A 21,217-nucleotide genomic window follows, 5' to 3' on the forward strand; every position below is an offset into this window, starting at 1 on the left:
AACCTGCTGATCTTTGCTGTCATTGCAAACATTTACTGGGGGCAATAAATGGGCCAAAAAAGCAACCTCCATCTCCAGTGGAAACAGCCTGTGCCCACTTGCCCCAAATACAAACATAATCTGAAAGTGGCACACATCACTCCAGTTCCAAAAATTGTTAAACTTGCACCTAGTAGTTGCAGCCTCAATCACCATACACGGCATTACCTAAGACTGCTCAGGGAACAGAAGTATATGAATTTGTATCATTAAGATTAAAACAAGGTTGTGCCAATCCACACGTTTATACACGAATTTAGGGGAGGGGAAATCTATGCTCAGGAGCTGCCACTGATGCGAGTCGGGCACAAGTGATGGAGCAGGACTGGCCATGTTCACATAGCACATAGAGGAGATGACAAACCTAGCAGCAGATCAGATTGCCAGCCACAGCTGCTGGTTGACTCAGGCAGACCATATGATTGTTTTGGCTGCTGTGCTGGATCTAGGATCAAAGATAAAATTAATTTTTCCCCTTCCTGCACCCTCCAGGGCCTAAGGTAAGGTGTTAGGGTTGAGGTTCTCCCTCAATAGCCCTGAAATTGATGTGTCCCATCTCAATACCTACAATTTCACCTATTTGCTAATCATCCTCTATTTACACCCAGACCTTTCTTTCATCTGGACAAGTCAGGTCCAAGTGAGAAGGGCATTTTTACAAAGTTTACAAAGACCTATTATGTCCCCACCTTGGCCTGTGTGGGCCACTGTAGGATGACTTAGTAAGCAGTGAACTCAACCAAGTGGTTATCTTCACGATCTAGGACCACGTCTTTCCAACAAAACAATCCAGGGAGCTGGACCAAAATCAAAGTTTGAATCCCTTAAGCCCTTTCTGGCTGGGCTAGCATATGGAGCCTGAACCAACCAGGCTGATCTCAGGTTGCTGTTGGGGGAAGGAAGGATGCACCATGCCCAGCAATGATCAGGGAAGAATCCTGAATAGGTCTATATAATCTCCTACCTCTTTCATCCTATCATTTCACAGGAGGTAGCTAAGAGATGAAACCTTTCTGAGGATGGTCACATTCAGAGATCAAACTGCCCTACTAAGGTCTTTAGATCATTAACTCAGTCTTTTTTAATTAATTTTTGAAGAGGCCATTCCAGTGTGCTCACAAAACCAGATTCCTGTGGATGGTACAGAACGTGGAATGTCCACTGAATACTTTGACTGTTGACCTAATGTTGCTGCCCTCTGTGAAATAATGTGTGTAACTGTCAGACTGTAGATGATCTGGAAAGCCAGAAATATAACAGTTTAGTTTCAAGTTCACAGTGCTATGGCTAGAGTTAGCTGATTAGACTTAAATAGCAAAAGCATAACCTGAAAAAGTAGCAACAGTGATGAGGCACCAATGGTAGCACTGAGAACAGGATCCAAGGTCTGACATAGTCAGTGTGCCAGGAGTGGGTGGGGGTCCAGTGCAATGTGGACTCCTTTACCACAAGACAAATAAACCATTTCTGGGCAGAAGTTACAAGTCGGGTATACTGTGGTAGATTTTACATCAGAAACAAATAGTCCTTTATTGTGCTCCCAGTTTTAATGGTAAATGTGTTTTCTTTCCTATGCAATGGTGGATCCAGGTAGCAATGGCAGCAATCTGGATGCTGCAGTCTTGATAAGCAGCTTGACTCCATTCAGACGCATCAGAGAATGGGCCTGGACTGTGTGCATCTACAGAAGTAACCCAGACTGTCATATTGGCAGCTGCGTTTTATTCTTACAGTGTACAGTCCCAAAGAGTGGTACTTTAGTCTGCCAGCTGGTAGTCTTCCAAGTGGCGGATCAGAGAGGTAGGCCATCGGCAATAGCCTAAGAGTCAGTATAAATGTAGGAAGCTTCATCAAGAGGTCAGAGATTGGTCAGGGATATGAGGACTGCCTTGAATTCTGCCTTGAATGGAGTGACCACATCTGCTTTTGGTCTTACATAGCCGGAGCTTGGATGAACAGCAGCAGAGGCCCAAAGACACCACCAGCTTTCAACTTCGGTGAACACATCAGTAACCTGGCCCAGGCATTAAGGGAAAGCACTGGGAACCGAGGCCCCATTGAGCCAGAAACTTTACTTCAGGTAGTGGAATGGACCATACGGTTTGTCCCAAAGGGGTAGTTGCCACTTTTTCTTGTAAACCTAAGATTGTGCTAGGTTGAAGCAACTTAGCTCTTGAATATACCATTTCCCTTTGACCAGAGAGACTTGTTGGGTCCCTCCCATCTTGTTAGTCATTGAATCCTAGTAGACCAATGCCAGAATGTAAACATCAGATGTTCGAGTCACAAGGCTTCCCTGAGTCAGGCGTCCGGTTTCAACAAGCACTTAGTAACCCCTAAGAGCAGCTCTTTTTAAAAAGGGGTGTACTGGATGGCTGAGTCTGGCAGGTGGTGCTGTCATACTTGGAAACTGCCTCCTTGGGTGTTCAGCAGTCATGAAGTCTGTAACTTAAAGGTATAATTTTCCCTTTCTCTTCCTGGGATTCTATGTTGTTTCTGCTGGACCACTTGGGAATAGACAGTACAAGTCATGTGGTAGTCCCTGAATGAGAATGTCTCCCTCTAGACTTCAAGAGCACTCACAGCATTCACCGTATACCATGTACAATATCAATACCAGTTACACATTCAGATGCGGGAGCCAAAACAATAAAAGCACACTGAATTGTGTAGGCATGTGTCAGGACTACAGTAACAGTTATCAGAAGACTGCTATCACCTAGCCAGGAGCACAGGGAGTGCAGAATGGCAGGCAGAGAGAGAGGGGAGCAGTAGGAAAGAAATTTAAATGTTGAGCTTCTGTCTCTCCAACCCACGGGACCCCTGTCCTTCCTCTTCCAGAAAGTCATGTGTCTGTCAATGTCCCACCTTTGTTTCTAAAACTGTCAAGAACTGTAAGAGGTCTAAGGTTTGATTTTACCCTACTTACAAAGTAATAAGTTAGCCTTTTTTCATTTCATGGATTCTGGCAGAAGACATGAGACTCTTGGTCTCAAAGACAAAAGACTTTACCGCTCATGGCATACAAGCAGCATGAGCATTATGCCTGCCCCCCTCAAGTTCCACAGAGGGTAACAAAATATGGACCTAAGTGGATACTCCACAAACAGCAGGTGTATGCTGCAGCTGAGGAACACTGTACTTGGGAAACCACTGTTTTGTAGCAAGCAGTAAACAAGCCTGCTCTTCTTTCCAAAGAGAAACGTTACCTCATTCCTCAAGGTTGCTCGCTGCAAATACAACCCTAAGAAATTGCTCAGGTAAAGAGCAGTCAGGGTCTTGCATTTTTTACTGGTCAGACCAAGCAAGAACATGCAAGGACTCACAGGGTCCATGCCAAGTTGCCCATCCCAAAAGCTTGATGTTAATGGGTTTTTTTGGTAAATCTTAATTTAATTTTAGATTTAATATTTAACTTGATTTTAATTTAATATTAGTTTCTATAAGAAAATTATAAAGTCAGACACCAGAAATCAATAACAATACAATAAATTTTAAAAGTTACCACAATTACCTCTAAAAACGCACTAGGAAAGGAAAAAAAAACACACTAGGGTTGACAATTTCATAGTTAGTCTATTAATGCTATAAAGGAATAGATAATTTCTATGCTATATTAACTCTTACAGAATAACATGGTTGCCTAATTCACTATATGAAGCTAGAATGACTCTGATGGAAAAAAAATGGCAAAATAATTTGGCAAATAAAAATGGCATAATAATAGTGGAAAAACATTAATTTAAATAAAAGCTAATCTCACTTATTAAAATAGAAACATGAATTTTAATAAAAACATAAGCAATCTTAATTGAACAGAAATTAAGATAATCCCACATCATTAACAAATAGTTTTCCCTAGAAATGCAAAGAAGGTCTATTTCAAAATATATCACCATAATATATAATATGTGCAATAAGAAAAACTTTGTATTCATCTCAATAGGTAAAAAAAAAAATTGATAAAACAATTATTTCTGATTTTAAAAACATAGAAAATTATAAAACTTTAAAGTTTTAAAAGAAAGTATGAACAGAAGGCACCATGTTATCTATTGAGAGATTGAATATAATAAAGATTTAAATTCTTAAATTAACCAATAGATTTAATATAATTCTAATTAAAACCCTACCAAGGCTCTTTAGAGAGGCAAGTTGGCAGGAGAAAAAGAACTCTAATGTTAATTTGAAAGCATCAACAAGAACAAAAAGCTAAGAAATTTTGGAGGGAAAAAAGCAGCAGTGAAGAGGAAATTATCCTGTGAGATACTAGAATATATTATAAAGCAATAAATACTAAAACAGCATGGCACTGCTACAAGAAACAGATAATGGTACAGAACAAATAGCTATAACATAGACCATAACATAAATATAATGAATATAATAATTGACTAGCCACCTGATCAGCAAAGATCTGACTGGATCCCTACCTTCTGACGAAAATAATTTACAGATGGATTAAAAGTTTAGGGTAAGAGGAAAAACTGAGAAAGCTACTGGAAAAGTTTAGTGAAATCTCTCACTCATATTTGGGAAAAACTGTGTAAGTATAAAACATACATAAAAGAAAAATATGGCTACATAAAAATAAAAGCTTTCTGTATATTTAAGTTAGTATGAAATAAGAAAATATTAGAAAAGGTTTCCAACAAATAAGAGAAGTATTAGTATGAATTACTAAATATATATTACTGTTTAATATATAAAGAGCTCTTTCAAAATTAGAGAAACAATGAATACTTTTTAAAGAATAAACAATTAGGCAGTAAAACATACACTGGTAGGTATTACTCTGTAAAAGTAACTAATAAATTAATAATTTCCTTCCTACATCCTGTATTCATTTGTATTAAATACCTGGAAGAAGTAAAAAAAAAAAAAAAAGTTTTGAGTAATACATTATAAAAAAGCAAATCCAGGGGCTGGCCCGGTGGCGCAAGTGGTTAAGTGCGCACGTTCCGCTGAGGCGGCCTGGGGTTCACTGGTTCGGATCCCAGGCATGCACAGACGCACCGCTTGGCGAGTCATGCTGTGGCGGCGTCCCATATAAAGTGGAGGAAGACAGGCACGGATGTTAGCTCAGGGCCAGTCTTCCTCAGCAAAAAGAGGAGGATTGGCAGATGTTAACTCAGGGCCGATCTTCCTCACAAAAAAAAAAGAAAATCCATATTATTGTTTTTATTATTAATTTCTTATTCCCAAGGTACACAATTTATATTTAAAGAGATATAGTCCAAATAAATCTACAGTTTTGTGTGTTTATTCGAAAAACCAATTTTTGTTTATATAAAACATGTATCTCATATTTTTTTATAGTATTTTGGTATAATTTATATTCTAAAATCAAAGGCTAATCAGGACAAATATTGAAAGCACTTAGATATTTTAGGAAAGGACTTAGACTACCAGTTCAGATATATTCAGTTTTTCAACACAGAGCACATTCTTTAATACACATCTTAAAATATTAAAATTTTGTATTATAAGAAATTTCTGCTATTTCAACCACCATCTAGTTTTATAAACCACTTCTTTCACTATAGGCTACCATTAATGTACCTTGAAGTAGCCTTCTTCAGCAGCTTTTTAATCTCATTAATTTTACAAGTGTGCTTCTTATGGATAACCACAAATGCATCACAACCATCTGGTGGTGGCTCATCAGCTGCAATCTAAAATTTCAAAGATTATATTTAGCTAAAGTAGTTGATAATTACAATATGATTCAAAAAACTCACACATTACTTTGATTAAAATAACTCAGCAACTACTATTAAGTTATTGCCCTAATTAAAGTAAAAAAATATCTATATGCAGGCAGAATCAAATATTTTAACAAAATCAACTTTATAGTAGGAAACACATGCTTCAAAGTTGTTGAAAAAGTTCCATTCAATTAAAATTTTAATTATAGTGCATTTCAATAGTGATTTTTCCTCATAATTTCCTTATCCCAAATAAAAAATAACATAATATATTCAATTATATTATAATCAATGATAACAACGACAATATAATCAACGATAGGCTATGGAACCAGGTATTATAAGTTTTTAGATCCTTTTGAACCAAAGACATTCACATTAAGATAGATTTATGTACATTACTAGCATGCTTCTTTGTCAAATATAGTTTGGGTATTTTTACATACCTGTTGAAACATCTGAATAGCTGGAGAGTATGCCCTTATAGAGAAAGCAAATTTTAAGAGATTGATATGTAAATTGTCTAAGAATTGTCCAGCTTTCTTCAGGATTAAGTTGTAATAAGAATAATCTGATTCTATAAAAAGAATTCAAAAGAAAAGAATGTTATTATTTCATACTCAACACAATGGCACATCTCTCACTGTAAAGCTAACTTAACATCATATAATCATATCTTAAGTTTGGTTATGGATAGTGTTAGAGAAAAATGGAAAATCAAGATCTCTGTTATATTAATTTCATTTATATCTTCCAGTGAAGTCCAAGCAATCAATACAAGACCAGGTGAAAATTATCTTGCCATTAAAATCTATTTGGAAGATGCCAGCATATCAGACCAATTCACTCCAAGTTGTGAAGTTATAATACACAGAAAAGATACAGGGCCTACCTACAACTTAAGAGGAGACTAAGTATAGCACAAAAAAATTAAAGAATAATATGACAGCTAATACATTTTGAATTACATGTATGAATAAATTCTACTGAGAACTGGTACACATGGCCAAGCGTAATTAACGTGTCCAGAATACTTTACGAGACAGAATTTGAACCAGACCTTAAAGAACAAGAGAAATGTCTTCTTGTCTGGAACAAACTAACCTGAACTGCTGGTTCCCTCCTTTAAACCCATCTCCAAAGATTACATAGACACAAAAGAGAAGGATGAATCTGACAATTTAATTTAAAAACTCTTGGACACTCCTTGGGGGACAGAGTTCATTTGGATGGGAGAGGGCAGAAGAGAATGGCAGCCTAAGAGCTGAAGAGGGCCTGGTGGCTCTAACGGAGACAAGCAGGGAGAGAATGATCTTTTTTTGTCCCTTTCTTTTCTCTACACTGCTCTGAGTATAATCATTGTCTGCATGGTTGCCACTGTGTAAGAAAAATGCAGTACCATTCCACTGCCAGCTAGAGGTGGTAAGGTAACAACAGAGCAGCTCTGGAGTTTAGCTGGTACAGATATCCATAGGTTGGTCCCTGGACATTCCCTGGTCATTTCTTCTCTCCTTTACTCCTTGGCACTGGCTACCAACTGATGGAAACTTTTCACACAAAAGAACAGATTTGGGGTAGATCCAGAACAGTTACCCATAGATCCAAGTTCCCTGATGTGAAAAGGAAAGACAAAAGTGGCATGTAAGACCAGACATTCTCCTTCTAGGAGGAAGAAAAAGGATGTTGACTGGAAGGAGACACTTGGGGGAGGCAAGGGAGACTGGATTGTTTGTTGATTGCTACAATGTTTACTACTTGTTTAAAAGGCGCTGGGCTCTCCCTTGGTTCCTCTACTTACTGCAACCCATTCATGGTGCAGGTGTCATGTGGCAGTCTATGTTGTCCTATGTGAACCAGGGCTCAGGGAACCAGCACAAATATGTGGACATCATGGTTACTGCTTCTGCTTTGAGTAATAGTCTTTTGTCTCTGATCCAGGGGTCTCATGTCTTCCGTCAGCATCCATGAAACTAATCCGCTAGCATGCAAGTAGGGTAAAATCTCAGATCCTTCACAGTACTTGACAGATTTGACAACAAAGATGGAATGATAACCGATACATGGATTTTTGGAGGAGAAAAGGCCCAGCCCCACGGGCCAATTAACAGGATTTGAGGGAAGTCCTTGTAAATTGATAGCGGACATTATGACAAAATTCTATGGTCAATCAGTCAATAAATGCTCCTCCACTTTATAGCCTGTTAATGAAAAGAAAACAAGGGGGAGGTTACAGGCTAAGAACTGGGCAGTAGATTCACAAGCATTTGCCCAAATGATGTCTTAGTTGTTAACTCTCCTCCATGCAAATGGACTTTCTCATCAATTGTTCTGTCAGCTTCAAGTCCACTCCACTGTGCCAAGTACAAAGACCTGTCTTGGGTTACAGTAAGGTTTGTCTTGAGACAACAGGTACAGAGATGCACACCTAAGCCGAGGGAGAAAGGAAGGAAATTTGTGACCACCATGGTCAGAAGGCCAGCAAATCATTAGAACTTCGGTTTGCTTGGCAGATGAGAGGATGAAGCACATAATGCAGAATTACAACCACCTTATGATTCACTCACCCCTATAGTCTATCATGTCAACCTTACATCCTTTCAAAGATGACAGTAGAAAGACTCAGAGTTATTGTAGTGGGTCCGGGCTGATAAGAGAGCTACGGGCCACTCAAGAGATTCCCCTGGTCAGCTATAAAGTCTTCCAGCTCTGATCCAGAAGTCTCATGTCACATGTCATATGTGTATCTGATCTTTGAAACCGTGAGAAGCTAAGTTTTTAGCTTGCAAGTAGCATAAAAATCTCAGCGACTTTACAGCTCTTGATAAAACGGTCAGACATGAGATGACCAAAAAACAGGGGGATATGAAAATATTTCTGAAAGAACTGAGGAAAGAACCAAAAAAACCTAGAAAATATAGACTAAATTAGAAATAACACAAGAATAAAAAGACAGCATGGAAAACAGAGTAAAAGAAATAGAGAATATGCAGGGAAAATGTGAAGAAAATGAAACAGAAATAAAAAGAAGAGGAGAAGATGAAAAAAAGATTTGAGAGAAATGACAGATACAGAAGTCAGGCAAAGGAGATCTACAATATATATAATTGTAACCCTAAAGTGGAAAATCAAGGGAATAGAACCGAATGAACAAAGAAAACTATAACCCAAGAAAACTCTCCAGAATTAAAAGGAGTAATGAATCTACACATCTAAGAATAAAGACTCAGAATGGTCAGCCCTGCAACATTTTCTATTAAAACTATGGGACCCTAAAGTTAAAAATCTGAAGTTTAACATTCACACGTAAATAGTTATGTATGTGAAGAACTCAAGGCCATTATTCCTAGGAGTTATTCATGAGGTGTCAACGAGAGAGCAAACTTTATATAACCAAGAAATAATTGAAGAAACTGCAGCATAAAGTTTGATGGTGAGCTCTGACTATACTTAACTGTAGAAATAAGACTAAATTAAGGAGTTAAGATTTACAAAAGACTGTAAATGTTGTATGCTCTGGTGATATAGAAAATATACCACTAACAAAAATGCTACAAAAGGGAAATTAGGTGGAAAGTAAAACAAGCTCAGCAATTCCTCATAAATATCAGCTGGGAATAAAAGAATATCATTGAAGCCAACAAAGCAAGTGGTAGAAGCTTATGTATACTTATGCATACAAAGATAAAGACTAAGAATATTTGTAGGGGCCAGCCTGGTGGCGCAGTGCTTGACTTTGCACGCCCTGCTTTGGCAGCCTGGGGTTTGCCAGTTTGGATCCCAGGCACAGACCTACACACTGCTCATCAAGCCACACTCTGGCGGCATCCCACATACAAAATAGAGGAAGACTGACACAGATGTTAGCTTAGGGACAATCTTCCTCAAACAAAAAAAAAAGAGGAAGATTGGCAACAGATGTTAGCTCAAGGGCAATCTTCTTCACCAAAAAAAAAAAAAGAAAGAATATTTGTGAACTAAATCAGATGGTGGTGAGGGGAAGAAAGGATCACTAGCCATTTCAATACTGCTTATAGGGAACCAACAGAGAATATTTAAAGAAAGAGGAGGCTAACAACTTAGGGCCTTCACACATTATTGCTTTGGGGTGAACTGCAGGAGGGTAGGGGGTGCATGTTAAGCCAACTTCTATTCAGCAAATCTCAGCTTAAATGTCATTTGTTTTAGAAAGAGTTTTCCCTGACCTCCTAAGATCCTGTTATACACTCTGATGAGACGCTATACCATCTCTAGATCAAGGCTCAAAACTGTAATTAAAAATATTTGTATAATTACTTGCTTAATGCTGTCCTTTCCATTAAGCTATAAACTGTGAAGGCAGGAATCTTTTCTAGCCTTTCAATGGTACCTTTCCATTCTTGGCACACAAAATAGGTATTCAATACATTTTTCGAATTAATATTTAAGAATTGAATAGGTCTCTTCATTCTAGGCAGTAATACTTTTCTAGTCCAGTAACTTTAAAGAGTCATCATATGAGAGTAGGTGTGCATATTCACTCTTACTTCTTTAACAACCTATAGGTGACTTCTCAGGAAGTTATGGTGAGTTTCCCCACAAGAATCAAAAAGTAATGCAAATAAGATTCACCTTCAACAATAAAAGCAATTCACAAAACAGATCAGAGAAGAGATGTTATCTTTAAAAAAACATAATAGCTATAGGGCCAACAAGAAAATAGCCAAAATTAGTGTAATAACATATCTAAAATAAGACTAGCTCAGTCAAAAGGGGACTGGTTATCCATGAAAACAGAGAAGAGAGTCAACATAAACAAATGAGAGTAGTGTGTGACAACAGACATCAAATTTTGTCAAGGTCACTGTTAAGGTTGTCTCTAATGTAGTGACGGATGCAGGATTCAAGGGTTTATAGAAAGGAAACATCTGTAACTAAGGCTTAGTTACATGATCGTCTCAATCATGAGATGGATGCATTGGACTGATGTTTTAAAACAACTAAATTCATGGTCACCAACTAACCTGCTGATGATAATTTTACCCTTTCAATATCCTTCCTTTATCTTCAACCTCACCTTTTACTCTATTTTTGCCTACTGGTATTTAAGATATATAAATCACTCTCATCTTCAAAAATGGAGAAAAAAGCAGCAGTAGCCTTCAGTCAGCTACTGATTCATCTTATGTGCTTCACAGTCAATTCTGAAAGACTTAACAATACTTATATCGACTTCCTCAACTTCTAGTCATGGCTCAACCTACTGTAGTTTTGATTTCCATACCAGTGAAATCGCTCTCACCAAAGCCACCAATAATTTTTTTGTCGTTAAAAGCTTAATATTCATATTACTTCATCTGTCTATAGTATTTGATAACATCTGTCACTTACCACTTAATATTTTCCTGGCTTTCATGACATCACACTTTCCAGGTTTTCACACCTACCTCTACAGTACTCCTTAGGTCTCTATTCTGTGTCTTCCCCCGGTTATAGTTTAAACATTGGTGTTCTTCAAGGTTCTGCCCTTGGGACCTATTTTCTTCTCATTCTATACCTTCTCCCTATAACTTCAATTACCTTCTTGAGTTGATAACTCCCAAATCCTACTCTTTAGCCTAGATTCTTTTTTTCCCCCTAAATCTCTTACTTATATATCAGCTTATTGGCTATCTTTACTTGGATATTCCACAAGCATTTCAAATGTGACACATCCAAACTGCAATCATCTTCCTATCCCAAACCCACTTTGAGTTAGCATTGTCATAACATTTTCTGACAATCTTTCCATTGAAATATACAAGCAACTTGACTTGTGTAGAAACCATTAATATCCTCAAGGACCTGAGAACGAGATTCTTAAATGCTGAGCATGTGGAGAAGTAAAAATAAATAGGGACTTGGGAGTCAGAAAAATCTTGGCTGACATTTCCAACTCACCACACAAAACTACACAGGTTAGCTAATATGATGCCACTTGAATCTTGAGGCATCAATAAATACATAACTCTGTGGCAGAACCACATAAAATGGTTAAGAAACAGGAAATTCAATGTTTAAAAGGTCTTACTTTGCTGGCACATAAAGTGTTATCACTAAATGGCATGAAACTAGTAACTGAATTCAAAAAATTAAACGTTCAATATTTACAACTTTTTTAGGCAAGTAGATCACCGGAATTACTCCTCAGTAAAGAGTGTTTAGAGGGTCTCATGGAAATTCGATAACCTAAAAAATTACCAGTAACTGAGGATGTAAAACGTTTCCTCTAGGATAATGTCTTGAAAACAAATTCAGTAAAATCTGAATGTTAAATATGTTAACATATTTAATTCCTATATACCATTCTTTCCTACACCTAACAAGGTCAGCAATGACCCAGCATATGCATCTGACTCTCACCACTGTAAGTTCAATAGAATTATATTTTCATTGTTAGTAATTCTTATTTAACACAATTTCTTTTAGGTTCAACCCTGAAATACACATACCTCCTACAGTATATGCTTAAAGTAGAGCTTAGGTATTCCTGAGCTTAAATTCCAACTTATTAATGATCTGCCACCAGCTTGTCCAGGTATGCCATTTCATTAGGTAAAAAATACGCTGATATATTTAATAAGAGTTCAAAATTTACAAGAGTAATTTCCAAGATTGTTTTTCCAATGGAAAGTGGCACTGAATAAGGCCATAAAGCATGTACTGAGAACAACAGATTTGGGATAGATATACTCAGGATTTTAGGTGTGAACCAGGAAATCTGGTGTTGGATTTTTTAACTATCATGAAAACCTGACATATTAATCTAGCCTATTCTTACCTCAAATACCAAAACTAAAATCACCAGGACAAATATAAAGGCAACAAACAACAATTTCCCATTGATTTGAAAATAGATTTCTAAGTGGCCAAAGGTCCTCTGCGCATTTCCTTCCTGTCTCTTCTGCTCTTCTCCCTTCCCTACCAGCTGGCTAAATCCTATCATCCAAACTCAACTCCAGCATTCACCACTGGAAAGGCTGCCCTGCTCTCTCTGAAATACTGACTAGGTGCCTTTTTTATGTGCTCCCGTGTTATGCATATCCCTATTAAAGCTCTTATCACCTAACAGTACACTTAGCTGTCTTGCTGTGTCCATCATACTACAAAGTCCAGAGAACACAGATCACATTTATTCATCTTTGTATTCCCAGGATCTAAAGCAGTGCATAGTATTTCTTGTGACTCAAATAATGATTGTTAAATAAGCTTTTCAGTACAATTTTTTTGACAGAGCAAAATTTACCTGTTTTTGGAAATATTTCGGTTTAAAATATCATTAAAGGCATGTTTGTTCTCTTTATTTTTTTAAACCTATCTCATGAAATCATAAAATTGCTGAACTTCAAGGACACTTGAGCCAAACAGGCTCCAGTAAAAGAACACTTAAAACATTCAAAACTGTTGTTTATCTTACATTTACACTCAGGGATAAAATCATAAACTATTTAATCACCACAGTAAAGAAGTTTTCTCTATGTCTAAAAGGCTAAAGAATTCCCTCTTGAGGGATTCCATGTTAATATAATTTATTCTATTCTCTGTAGAGATAGGAAAATAACTAACCTTTCTTTATAATAATTAATAATCGACCTTTTGGTCTCGGCCGCTAAAACCTAATTTCAGTATCTTTAATCTACTGACCTTCTCTGAGAAACACATTAATAAATACTTGTTCATTCTAAAGATATTTATATGTGCATGTGTGTATATACATATATATATATACACACACACATATATATACATTCTCATATATATTAAAAAAGTAGGAATGACTAACTCCATTTTCTAGATAGTGAAATGAAAGCACACAGGTTACCTGACTTGTTGAGGGTAAGTATTAAAAATCTCTTTAAGAGTTTAAGAGTAAAAGCAGTCTGGCAAAAAAAAATTCAGTATTACTAGATGCAGAACTAATATTATTTCAAAGAAATCTAGGTAAAAAGAAAACCATAATTCAACAATTTCTACTTCTTCTTGATTATAATGCAATATCCAAACATTGCTAATTATATGAGTTTCCTCATAATAAAGTATCAAAGCCTTATATTTTTGGAAATGGATGCTTAGAATAGTTTCCATTAAAACAACTTTCAAATTAGTATTTGGATTTACTAATCCAATTAAGCATTTACATTTAACCTTTACCATTAAAAACAATAAATATACCCAATGTATGCACATAAATACAAATCTTATAAGTTAAAATAGACATATCACCTACCTGTTTGCTTATAAATTGCTAATTCTTTCACAGTTTCCAAAAACTGCCAAAATTTTTCATTACTTTCTTCTGCCATAAATTCACTATTAAAAAAAAAGTAATCAGTTACTAGATAGAAATGAAAAATGGTTTAGATACTATAAACTGTATTTTAGAACCAAATTATAACATATGGTAAAAACAAAAAGCTCTAAAAACTAATGTCAAATTACTGATTTCCATTTATAATAACGCAGAAAGAGAACAAATTGATGACTCTTACCTGAGGTATCATTTTCAACTACAAGCATATAATCATGACCGGAAAAGACTGCATGAGAAATTATTTCTGAATTTTCCTCATTACTTGCTACAACTAAAAAATGGATAATTTATTTTGTTTCTCCATGTGAAATACCACTGAGAAGTATAACTTAATGGCAATGAAGAGAGTGTTAAAGGCAAAAAGAAAAAAAAATAAAATAAAACAGACTGCCTGTTTTTCACAAAAACTGATTCTATAAACACTTTCGAAAAGTCATATCACTTATTATTTTTACTTAGCTACTTATTTGTGGACAAAATCTATTATTTAAAACAAACTACCTTAATAATAAAAAAATTAATAGGAAGTCAGTGTATCACATTAGGTCTTTTGCCTTGAAGACCAAAGAAACTTCCATTTTTCCACAGAGTACAGGTAAGAAAAAATGGCCAAAGCCATTTAAAATCTTTTGGAAACAATGAAATAAGTGAAAGGTTATTCAGCCCTGTATAGAACAAAGTGCAAGACATCTAAAACAAGTAGATTCAACTATTTGAACCAGAAAGAAAACAGCCACCAAATAGATGGTACAGACTCTTTGTTATAGCCCACCTTATCCTTCTCTCTAGCCTTGGTAAACTTCAACTAATGCATAATATAAATGGAAAGTGTTGAGGATATCCAAGACACATGCAGAGTAACACCGTTGTGAGTCTGAAATGGTCACCAAAGGGGGAAAAGGAGGTGAGAAAAACTGATTAATTCATCAACATAAAGATGACAAGCATAGGAATTTAAAGCAATAAGTAACTTGACAACAACTCTTGCTATTAATGGCATCCAACTCAACGAAAAAGAAAAGAAGCTAAAAGCAGAGGAAGCAAAGGGAAACACTAAATAGGATGTGACCTGAAAAGGGCAGGGATGGTACAAAACCTAAAGAAAAGTAGGGAGCAACATTTAATACCCAATTGACTTGACGAAACAACTATAGACGTGCTTGTATACTGTGCAACCAAAGGTAAAACACTTCTTCCACATGCCAGAATGCATACATCTAAGTATGAGCCTTCATACTTAAGTGATCACTTTAAGAAAGTATTCACTTACATTTATTCCTTCAATATACCACTGCTCTAAGCACTTTTGGAACTCTTCTGGAATTACTTTCAGGGCAATTTGTCAGTAACTCATCATTAATCTTAGAGAAGGAAATATCTTTGAGAGACCATCTAAATCAGTGCCTCACCTGCCAAAAGATAAGATATTACCTTTGGTCACAGTTTAAAAAAGGGAAAACCCCAAAAAACTGCCATTCCCAATTTGTTCACTTGTCTTATACAATATTTAGTTCCAAATAACAATGTTTCCCCCAAAAAATTCTACCACAGAGAAAAAAAATTATTTCTATAGAGGGTGTTTTTATATGTACTAAAGAGCATGACAGTAATTATAAGTGGAATTCCAAACAATATTTTCATCAAGAGCAACACCAGTGAAATGAATGCAGTTTAAATGTATAAGTTAGGGTATATGTGTTGTAAAAATTTAAGCTCATCAGCCTATAATCATCCCTAGTAAACAGTACTAAATTATAAACTTCTTGAGGTAAGGGACATACCTTATTCATCTTTGTTTCCTACACAGTAACCATCAGAGGGCCATGCTCAAATGCTTACAATAAAGACTATTACAAAAGTATTGACCAAATGTTATGAGAACATAATATGTTTGTTTTATCAGGGGAAAGGATCAGGCAAAGAGAGAGTAATACAGTATGTCCACAAATAAGGTATCAATGAGGAAAAGATTGTAGTAGAGTGTTATATTACTTTCCTAGGGCTATCATAATAAGTTACCACAAACTTAGTGGCTCAAAACAAGAGAAATTTATTCTCTCACAGTTCTGGAGGCCAAAAATCTGGATTCTATTTTTTGTCAAGGTAAACACAACAGGTTCCAGAGGTTAGAATGTGGATTTGTCTTTTGCAGAGGCCACCTTTCAAGCCACTATATTCCAGTCTCTGGCTCCCTAAAATCCACGTTTGTCCCATATACAAAATACATTCACCCCATCCCAACATGCCCCAATGTAATCTCAACCCACTATAACATCATCTCTAAATCCAAAGGCTCAAGTAAATATCATCAGAAGTCTCAAATCTCATCATGTAGATCATCTAAACAAGGTACGAGTGAGACCCTGGCTATGATCCATCCTGGGGCAAAATTCTTCCCTGTATGTGGAACTGTGAAACTAGAAAACAAATCTGCTTCCAAAATGCACTGATGAGACAGGCATTCCAAATTCCAAAGACAGACATCCCAATTTCAAAAGGGAGAAATTAGAAAGAATGAAGGAGTCATCTGTCCCAAGCAAGTGTCAAATCCAGCAGAACAAATTCTATTAGGTTTCAAGCCCTGAGCATAATTCTCTGTGGCTTATGGCTTATTGCTCTACCCTCTGTGCTGCCTGCCAAGGCTCTGCCCTTAGTGTTATTCTTCCTTTTCCTTGAAGGGTAGCACTTTTTTTTTTTTGGTGAGGAAGACTAGCCCTGAGCTAACATCTGTTGCCAATCCTCCTCCCTTGGCTGAGGAAGATTGGCCCTGGGCTAACATCCGTGCCCATCTTCCTCTACTTTATATGTGGGACACCTGCCACAGCGTGGCTTGATAAGCAGTGCATAGGTCCGCACCCAGGATCCGAACCTGTGAACCCCAGGCTGCAGAAGCGGAGCGGGGGTGAACTTAACCACTACATCATCGAATCAGCCCCAGGGTAGCACAGGCTTGCAGCCAAGTAGTTCTATCTGTCAATTTCCTGCCTATACAATTGTGGAAGTCTGACAGCCTTCTCTCTTTTCATCCTGTCTCTGTCCCTTTTGAGCCAAGCTGGCAGTGTTTCTCCTGATACAACATAATCAAAATCCTTGTGTCTCTCTCGTGTATCTCAGCAGGGTCATGCTACTACACAAGGATCCTCAACAGATCCTTCCTAGATAAGCCCATCTCTATTCCTGGCTTCTGCTGAGATAGATGAGTGGATCCATGAGTCACACACCTAACCTACACAGCAAAAGGTTGTCCAGCTACACATTTGGCCTTCTTTCCAGAGCATGCATTCTCAACAATGAGTTTCCTAATTTTTAGCATCCTCTGCAATCTGAATAGGCTGAGACCCTCCCAAATTATCAAATGCTGATTCCTTTTTCTTTAACAGTTCCTTCTTCAATTTCTCTCTTTCTTCTTGCATTTTACTATAAGCAGTAAGGAAAAACCAGGTGACATCTTTAATACTTTGCTTGGAAATCTCCTCGGCTAACTATCTAAGTTCATTGCTTGCAAGTTCTGTTTTCCACACAACTTTAGAATCCAACTCAGCCAGTTTTCTGCCACTATATAACAAGAGTCATCTTTCTTCATTTCCAATAACACAGCCCTCATTTCCTTCTGAGTCCTCACCAGAAGTGCCTTTAATGTTCATATTTCTACCAACATTCTATTCATGATGATTTAAGTATTCTCTAAGATGACAGAAGCTTTTTCGACCAGGCTCACTTTCTTCTAAGTCTTTACCAGAATCACCTTTAATGTCTATATTTCTGCCAACAGTCTTCTCAAGACAATCTAAGCTGCTTCTACCAAATTTCTCAAAACTCTTCCACCTTCTGCCCCATTCAACAGCTATTTCTACATTTTTAGGTATTTGTTACAGCAGCACTCACTTCAAGTTACCAAATCTGTATTAGTTTCCTAGGGCTGCTGTAACAAATTACCAAAAACTTGTTGACTTAAAACAACAGAAACTTACTGTCTCACAGTTTGGAGGCCAGAAGCCCAACATCAAGGTACTAGTAGGGCAATGCTCCCTCCAAAGGCTCTAGGGGAGAATTTTTCTTTGCCTCTTCCAGCTTCTGGAGGCTTCTGGTGTTCGTTCATTGGCTTGTGGCTACATCAATCCAATCTCTGCCTCTGTTCACATGGCCTTCTCCTTCTTGTCTGGGTCTTCTCCTCTGTCTCTTAAAACGGCACTGGATTTAGCACCCATCCAGATAATTCATGATATCTTGTGTCAAGACCCTTAACTTATATTCACAATAGCCAAGACTTGGAAACGACCTAAGTACCCATCAAGGGACAAATGGATAAAGATGATATGGTACATATACACAATGGAATACTACTCAGCCATAAGAAATGATGAAATCCAGCCATTTGTGACAACACGGATGGACACTGAGGGTATTATGCAAAGTGGAATAAGTCAGAGGGAGAAGGTCAAATACCATATGATCTCACTCATTAAGTAGCAGATAACAACAACGACAAACAAACACATAGAGACAGAGACTGGACTGATGGTTACCAGAGGGGAAGGGGGGAGGGAGGAGGGTGAAAGGGATAATTAGGCACATGTGTGTGGTGATGGATTGTAATTAGTATTTGGGTGGTGAACATGATGTAATCCATGCAGAAACAGAAGTATAATGATGTACACCTGAAATTTATACAATGTTATAAACCAATGTTACCACAATAAACACACACACACACACACACACACACACACACACACACACAAAGACCCTTAACTTTACATCTGCAAAGATCCACTTTCCAAATAAAGTAACATTCACAGGTTCAGGGGTTAGAATGTGGACATATCTTTTTGGGATCTGCCATTCAATCCACTACAAGCGATGAGATTGGTACAACAGACTGCAGCTAGATAGTGAAGGACCTTTAAGGAGCATTCTACAGAGTTCCAGCTCTAAGACTCTTGAGGCAAGTAGAAATCAGGACAACACTGCAACTACCAGTCTAGTGTTGGAAGAAGCTAGGCTGATTTGGAACTGAGTACGGGATCAGATCCATGCAAGCTCTGGGAGAAACTAGGGAAAAGATAGAGGAAAGGAACATATTTAAGCTAGAATCTTTTATTCAAGTAAAACTGTTTTATTACATCTGATATGAAAGAAATAGAAACGATCATAAGAGACTACTATGAACAGTTATACACCTACAAATTGGAGAACCTATAAGAAATGGATAAATTCCTAGAAACATACAACCTACCAGGACTGACTCATAAAGAAACAGAAAATCTGAACAGATCAATTACTAGTAAGGAGATTGAATCAGTAAGGAAAACCTCTCAACAAACAAAAGTCCAGGACTAGACGGCTTCACTGGTGAATTCTACCAAACATTTAAAGAATACGAATTCTTCTCAAACTCTTCCAAAAAAACAGAAGGGGAAGGAATACTTCCAAACTCATTTTATGAGGCCAGCATTACCCTGATACCAAAACCAGACAAGAACACCACCAGATAATTACGCCAATATCTGATGAACATAGACGCTCAATCCTCAACAAAATATTAGCGAACCAAATTCAACAACACATTAAAAGGATCATACACCATAGTCAAGTGGGATTTATTACAGGAAAGCATGGATGGTTCAACATCTCCAAATCAATGTGAAAGACACTAACAAAATGAAGGATAAAAATCATATGATCATCGGGGCCGGCCCGGTGGCGCAAGCGGTTGGGTGCGTGCGCTCCGCTGCGGCGGCCCGGGGTTCGCTGGTTCGGATCCCGGGCGCGCACCGACGCACTGCTTGGCAAGCCATGCTGTGGCGGCATCCCATATAAAATGGAGTAAGATGGGCACAGATGTTAGCCCAGGGCCGTCTTCCTCAGCAAAAAAAGAGGAGGATTGGCGGATGTTAGCACAGGGCTGATTTCCTCACAAAAAAAAAAAAAAAAATCATATGATCATCAATAGATGCAGAAAAAACATCTGACAAAATTCAATACCCATTTATGATAAAAACTCTCAACAAAGTGGATATAGAGGGAATGTACCTCAACACAATAAAGGCTATATATGACAAGTCCATAGGTAATACCATACCTAACAGTGAAGAGCTAAAAGCTCTTCCTCCAATATCAGAAACAAGACAAAGATGCCCACTCTCACTACTTTTATTCAACCTAGTACTTGAAGTCCTAGCCAGAGCAATTAGGCAAGAAAAAGAAATAAATGGCATCCAAATCAGAAAGGAAGAAGTAAAACCATCACTATTTGCAAATGATGTAAAATAATATATAGAAACCCTAAAAGAGGCCACCAAAAAATGGTTACAACTAACAAATTCAGTAAAGTGGCAGGATACAAAATCAATAAACAAAAATCTGTTTTGTTTCTATACACTAATAAGAATTATCAGAAAGAGAAATTAAGAAAACAATTCTATCAGGGGAAAAAAAAAAAACCTAGGAATAAATTTAACCAAGGTGGTGAAAGACCTGTACACTGAAAACTATAACACACTGATGAAAGAAACTGAAGACAGAAATAAATGGAACGATACTCTGTGCTCACAGATTGGAAGAATTAACTTTGTTAAAATGTCAGTACAACCCAAAAGCAATCCACAGATTCAATGCAACCCCTATCAAAATTCCAATGCCATTTTTCACAGAAATAGAACAAACAATCCTAAATTTGTTTGTAACCACAAAAAACCTCAATTAGCCAAAGCAATCTTGAGAAAAAACTAATAATCAAAACAGTATGGTACTGGCATAAAAACAGACACATAGATCAATGAAAGAGAATAGAGAGTCCAGAAATAACCCACGTATGTATGGTGAATTAATTTATGACAAAGGAGCCAAAAACACACAAGGGGGAAAGGACAGTCTCTTCAATAAATGGTGTTGGGAAAACCGGACACTCACACGCAAAAGAATGAAACTGGACCACCGTCTTACACTATACACAAAAAACAACTTAAAATGGATTAAAGACTTGAACCTAAGACCTAAAACAATAAAACTCCTAGAAGAAAACATAGGTAGTAAGCTCCTAGACATCATTCTTGGCGATGATTTTTTGGATTTGATAGGAAAAGCAAAGGCAACAGAAGTAAAAAGAAACAAGTGGGACTACATCAAACTAAAAACTCTGCAC

General features: G+C 37.1%; 1 protein-coding gene across 1 annotated transcript in view; it reads right to left on the reverse strand.

The window, feature by feature from the left end:
• UGGT2 (UDP-glucose glycoprotein glucosyltransferase 2) overlaps positions 1-21,217 on the reverse strand; it is a 184,825-nt gene that overhangs the window by 161,225 nt on the left and 2,383 nt on the right. The window contains exons 2-4 of the mRNA XM_058548392.1: positions 13,990-14,072; positions 6,194-6,324; positions 5,602-5,714 (exon numbers count right to left, since the gene is read on the reverse strand). Of these exons, the coding sequence (XP_058404375.1) occupies positions 5,602-5,714; positions 6,194-6,324; positions 13,990-14,072 (327 nt within the window). The remainder of the gene's footprint in view (positions 1-5,601; positions 5,715-6,193; positions 6,325-13,989; positions 14,073-21,217) is intronic.

Source organism: Diceros bicornis, chromosome 9, assembly GCF_020826845.1.
Source record: "Diceros bicornis minor isolate mBicDic1 chromosome 9, mDicBic1.mat.cur, whole genome shotgun sequence".
NCBI classification, from domain to species: domain Eukaryota; kingdom Metazoa; phylum Chordata; class Mammalia; order Perissodactyla; family Rhinocerotidae; genus Diceros; species Diceros bicornis.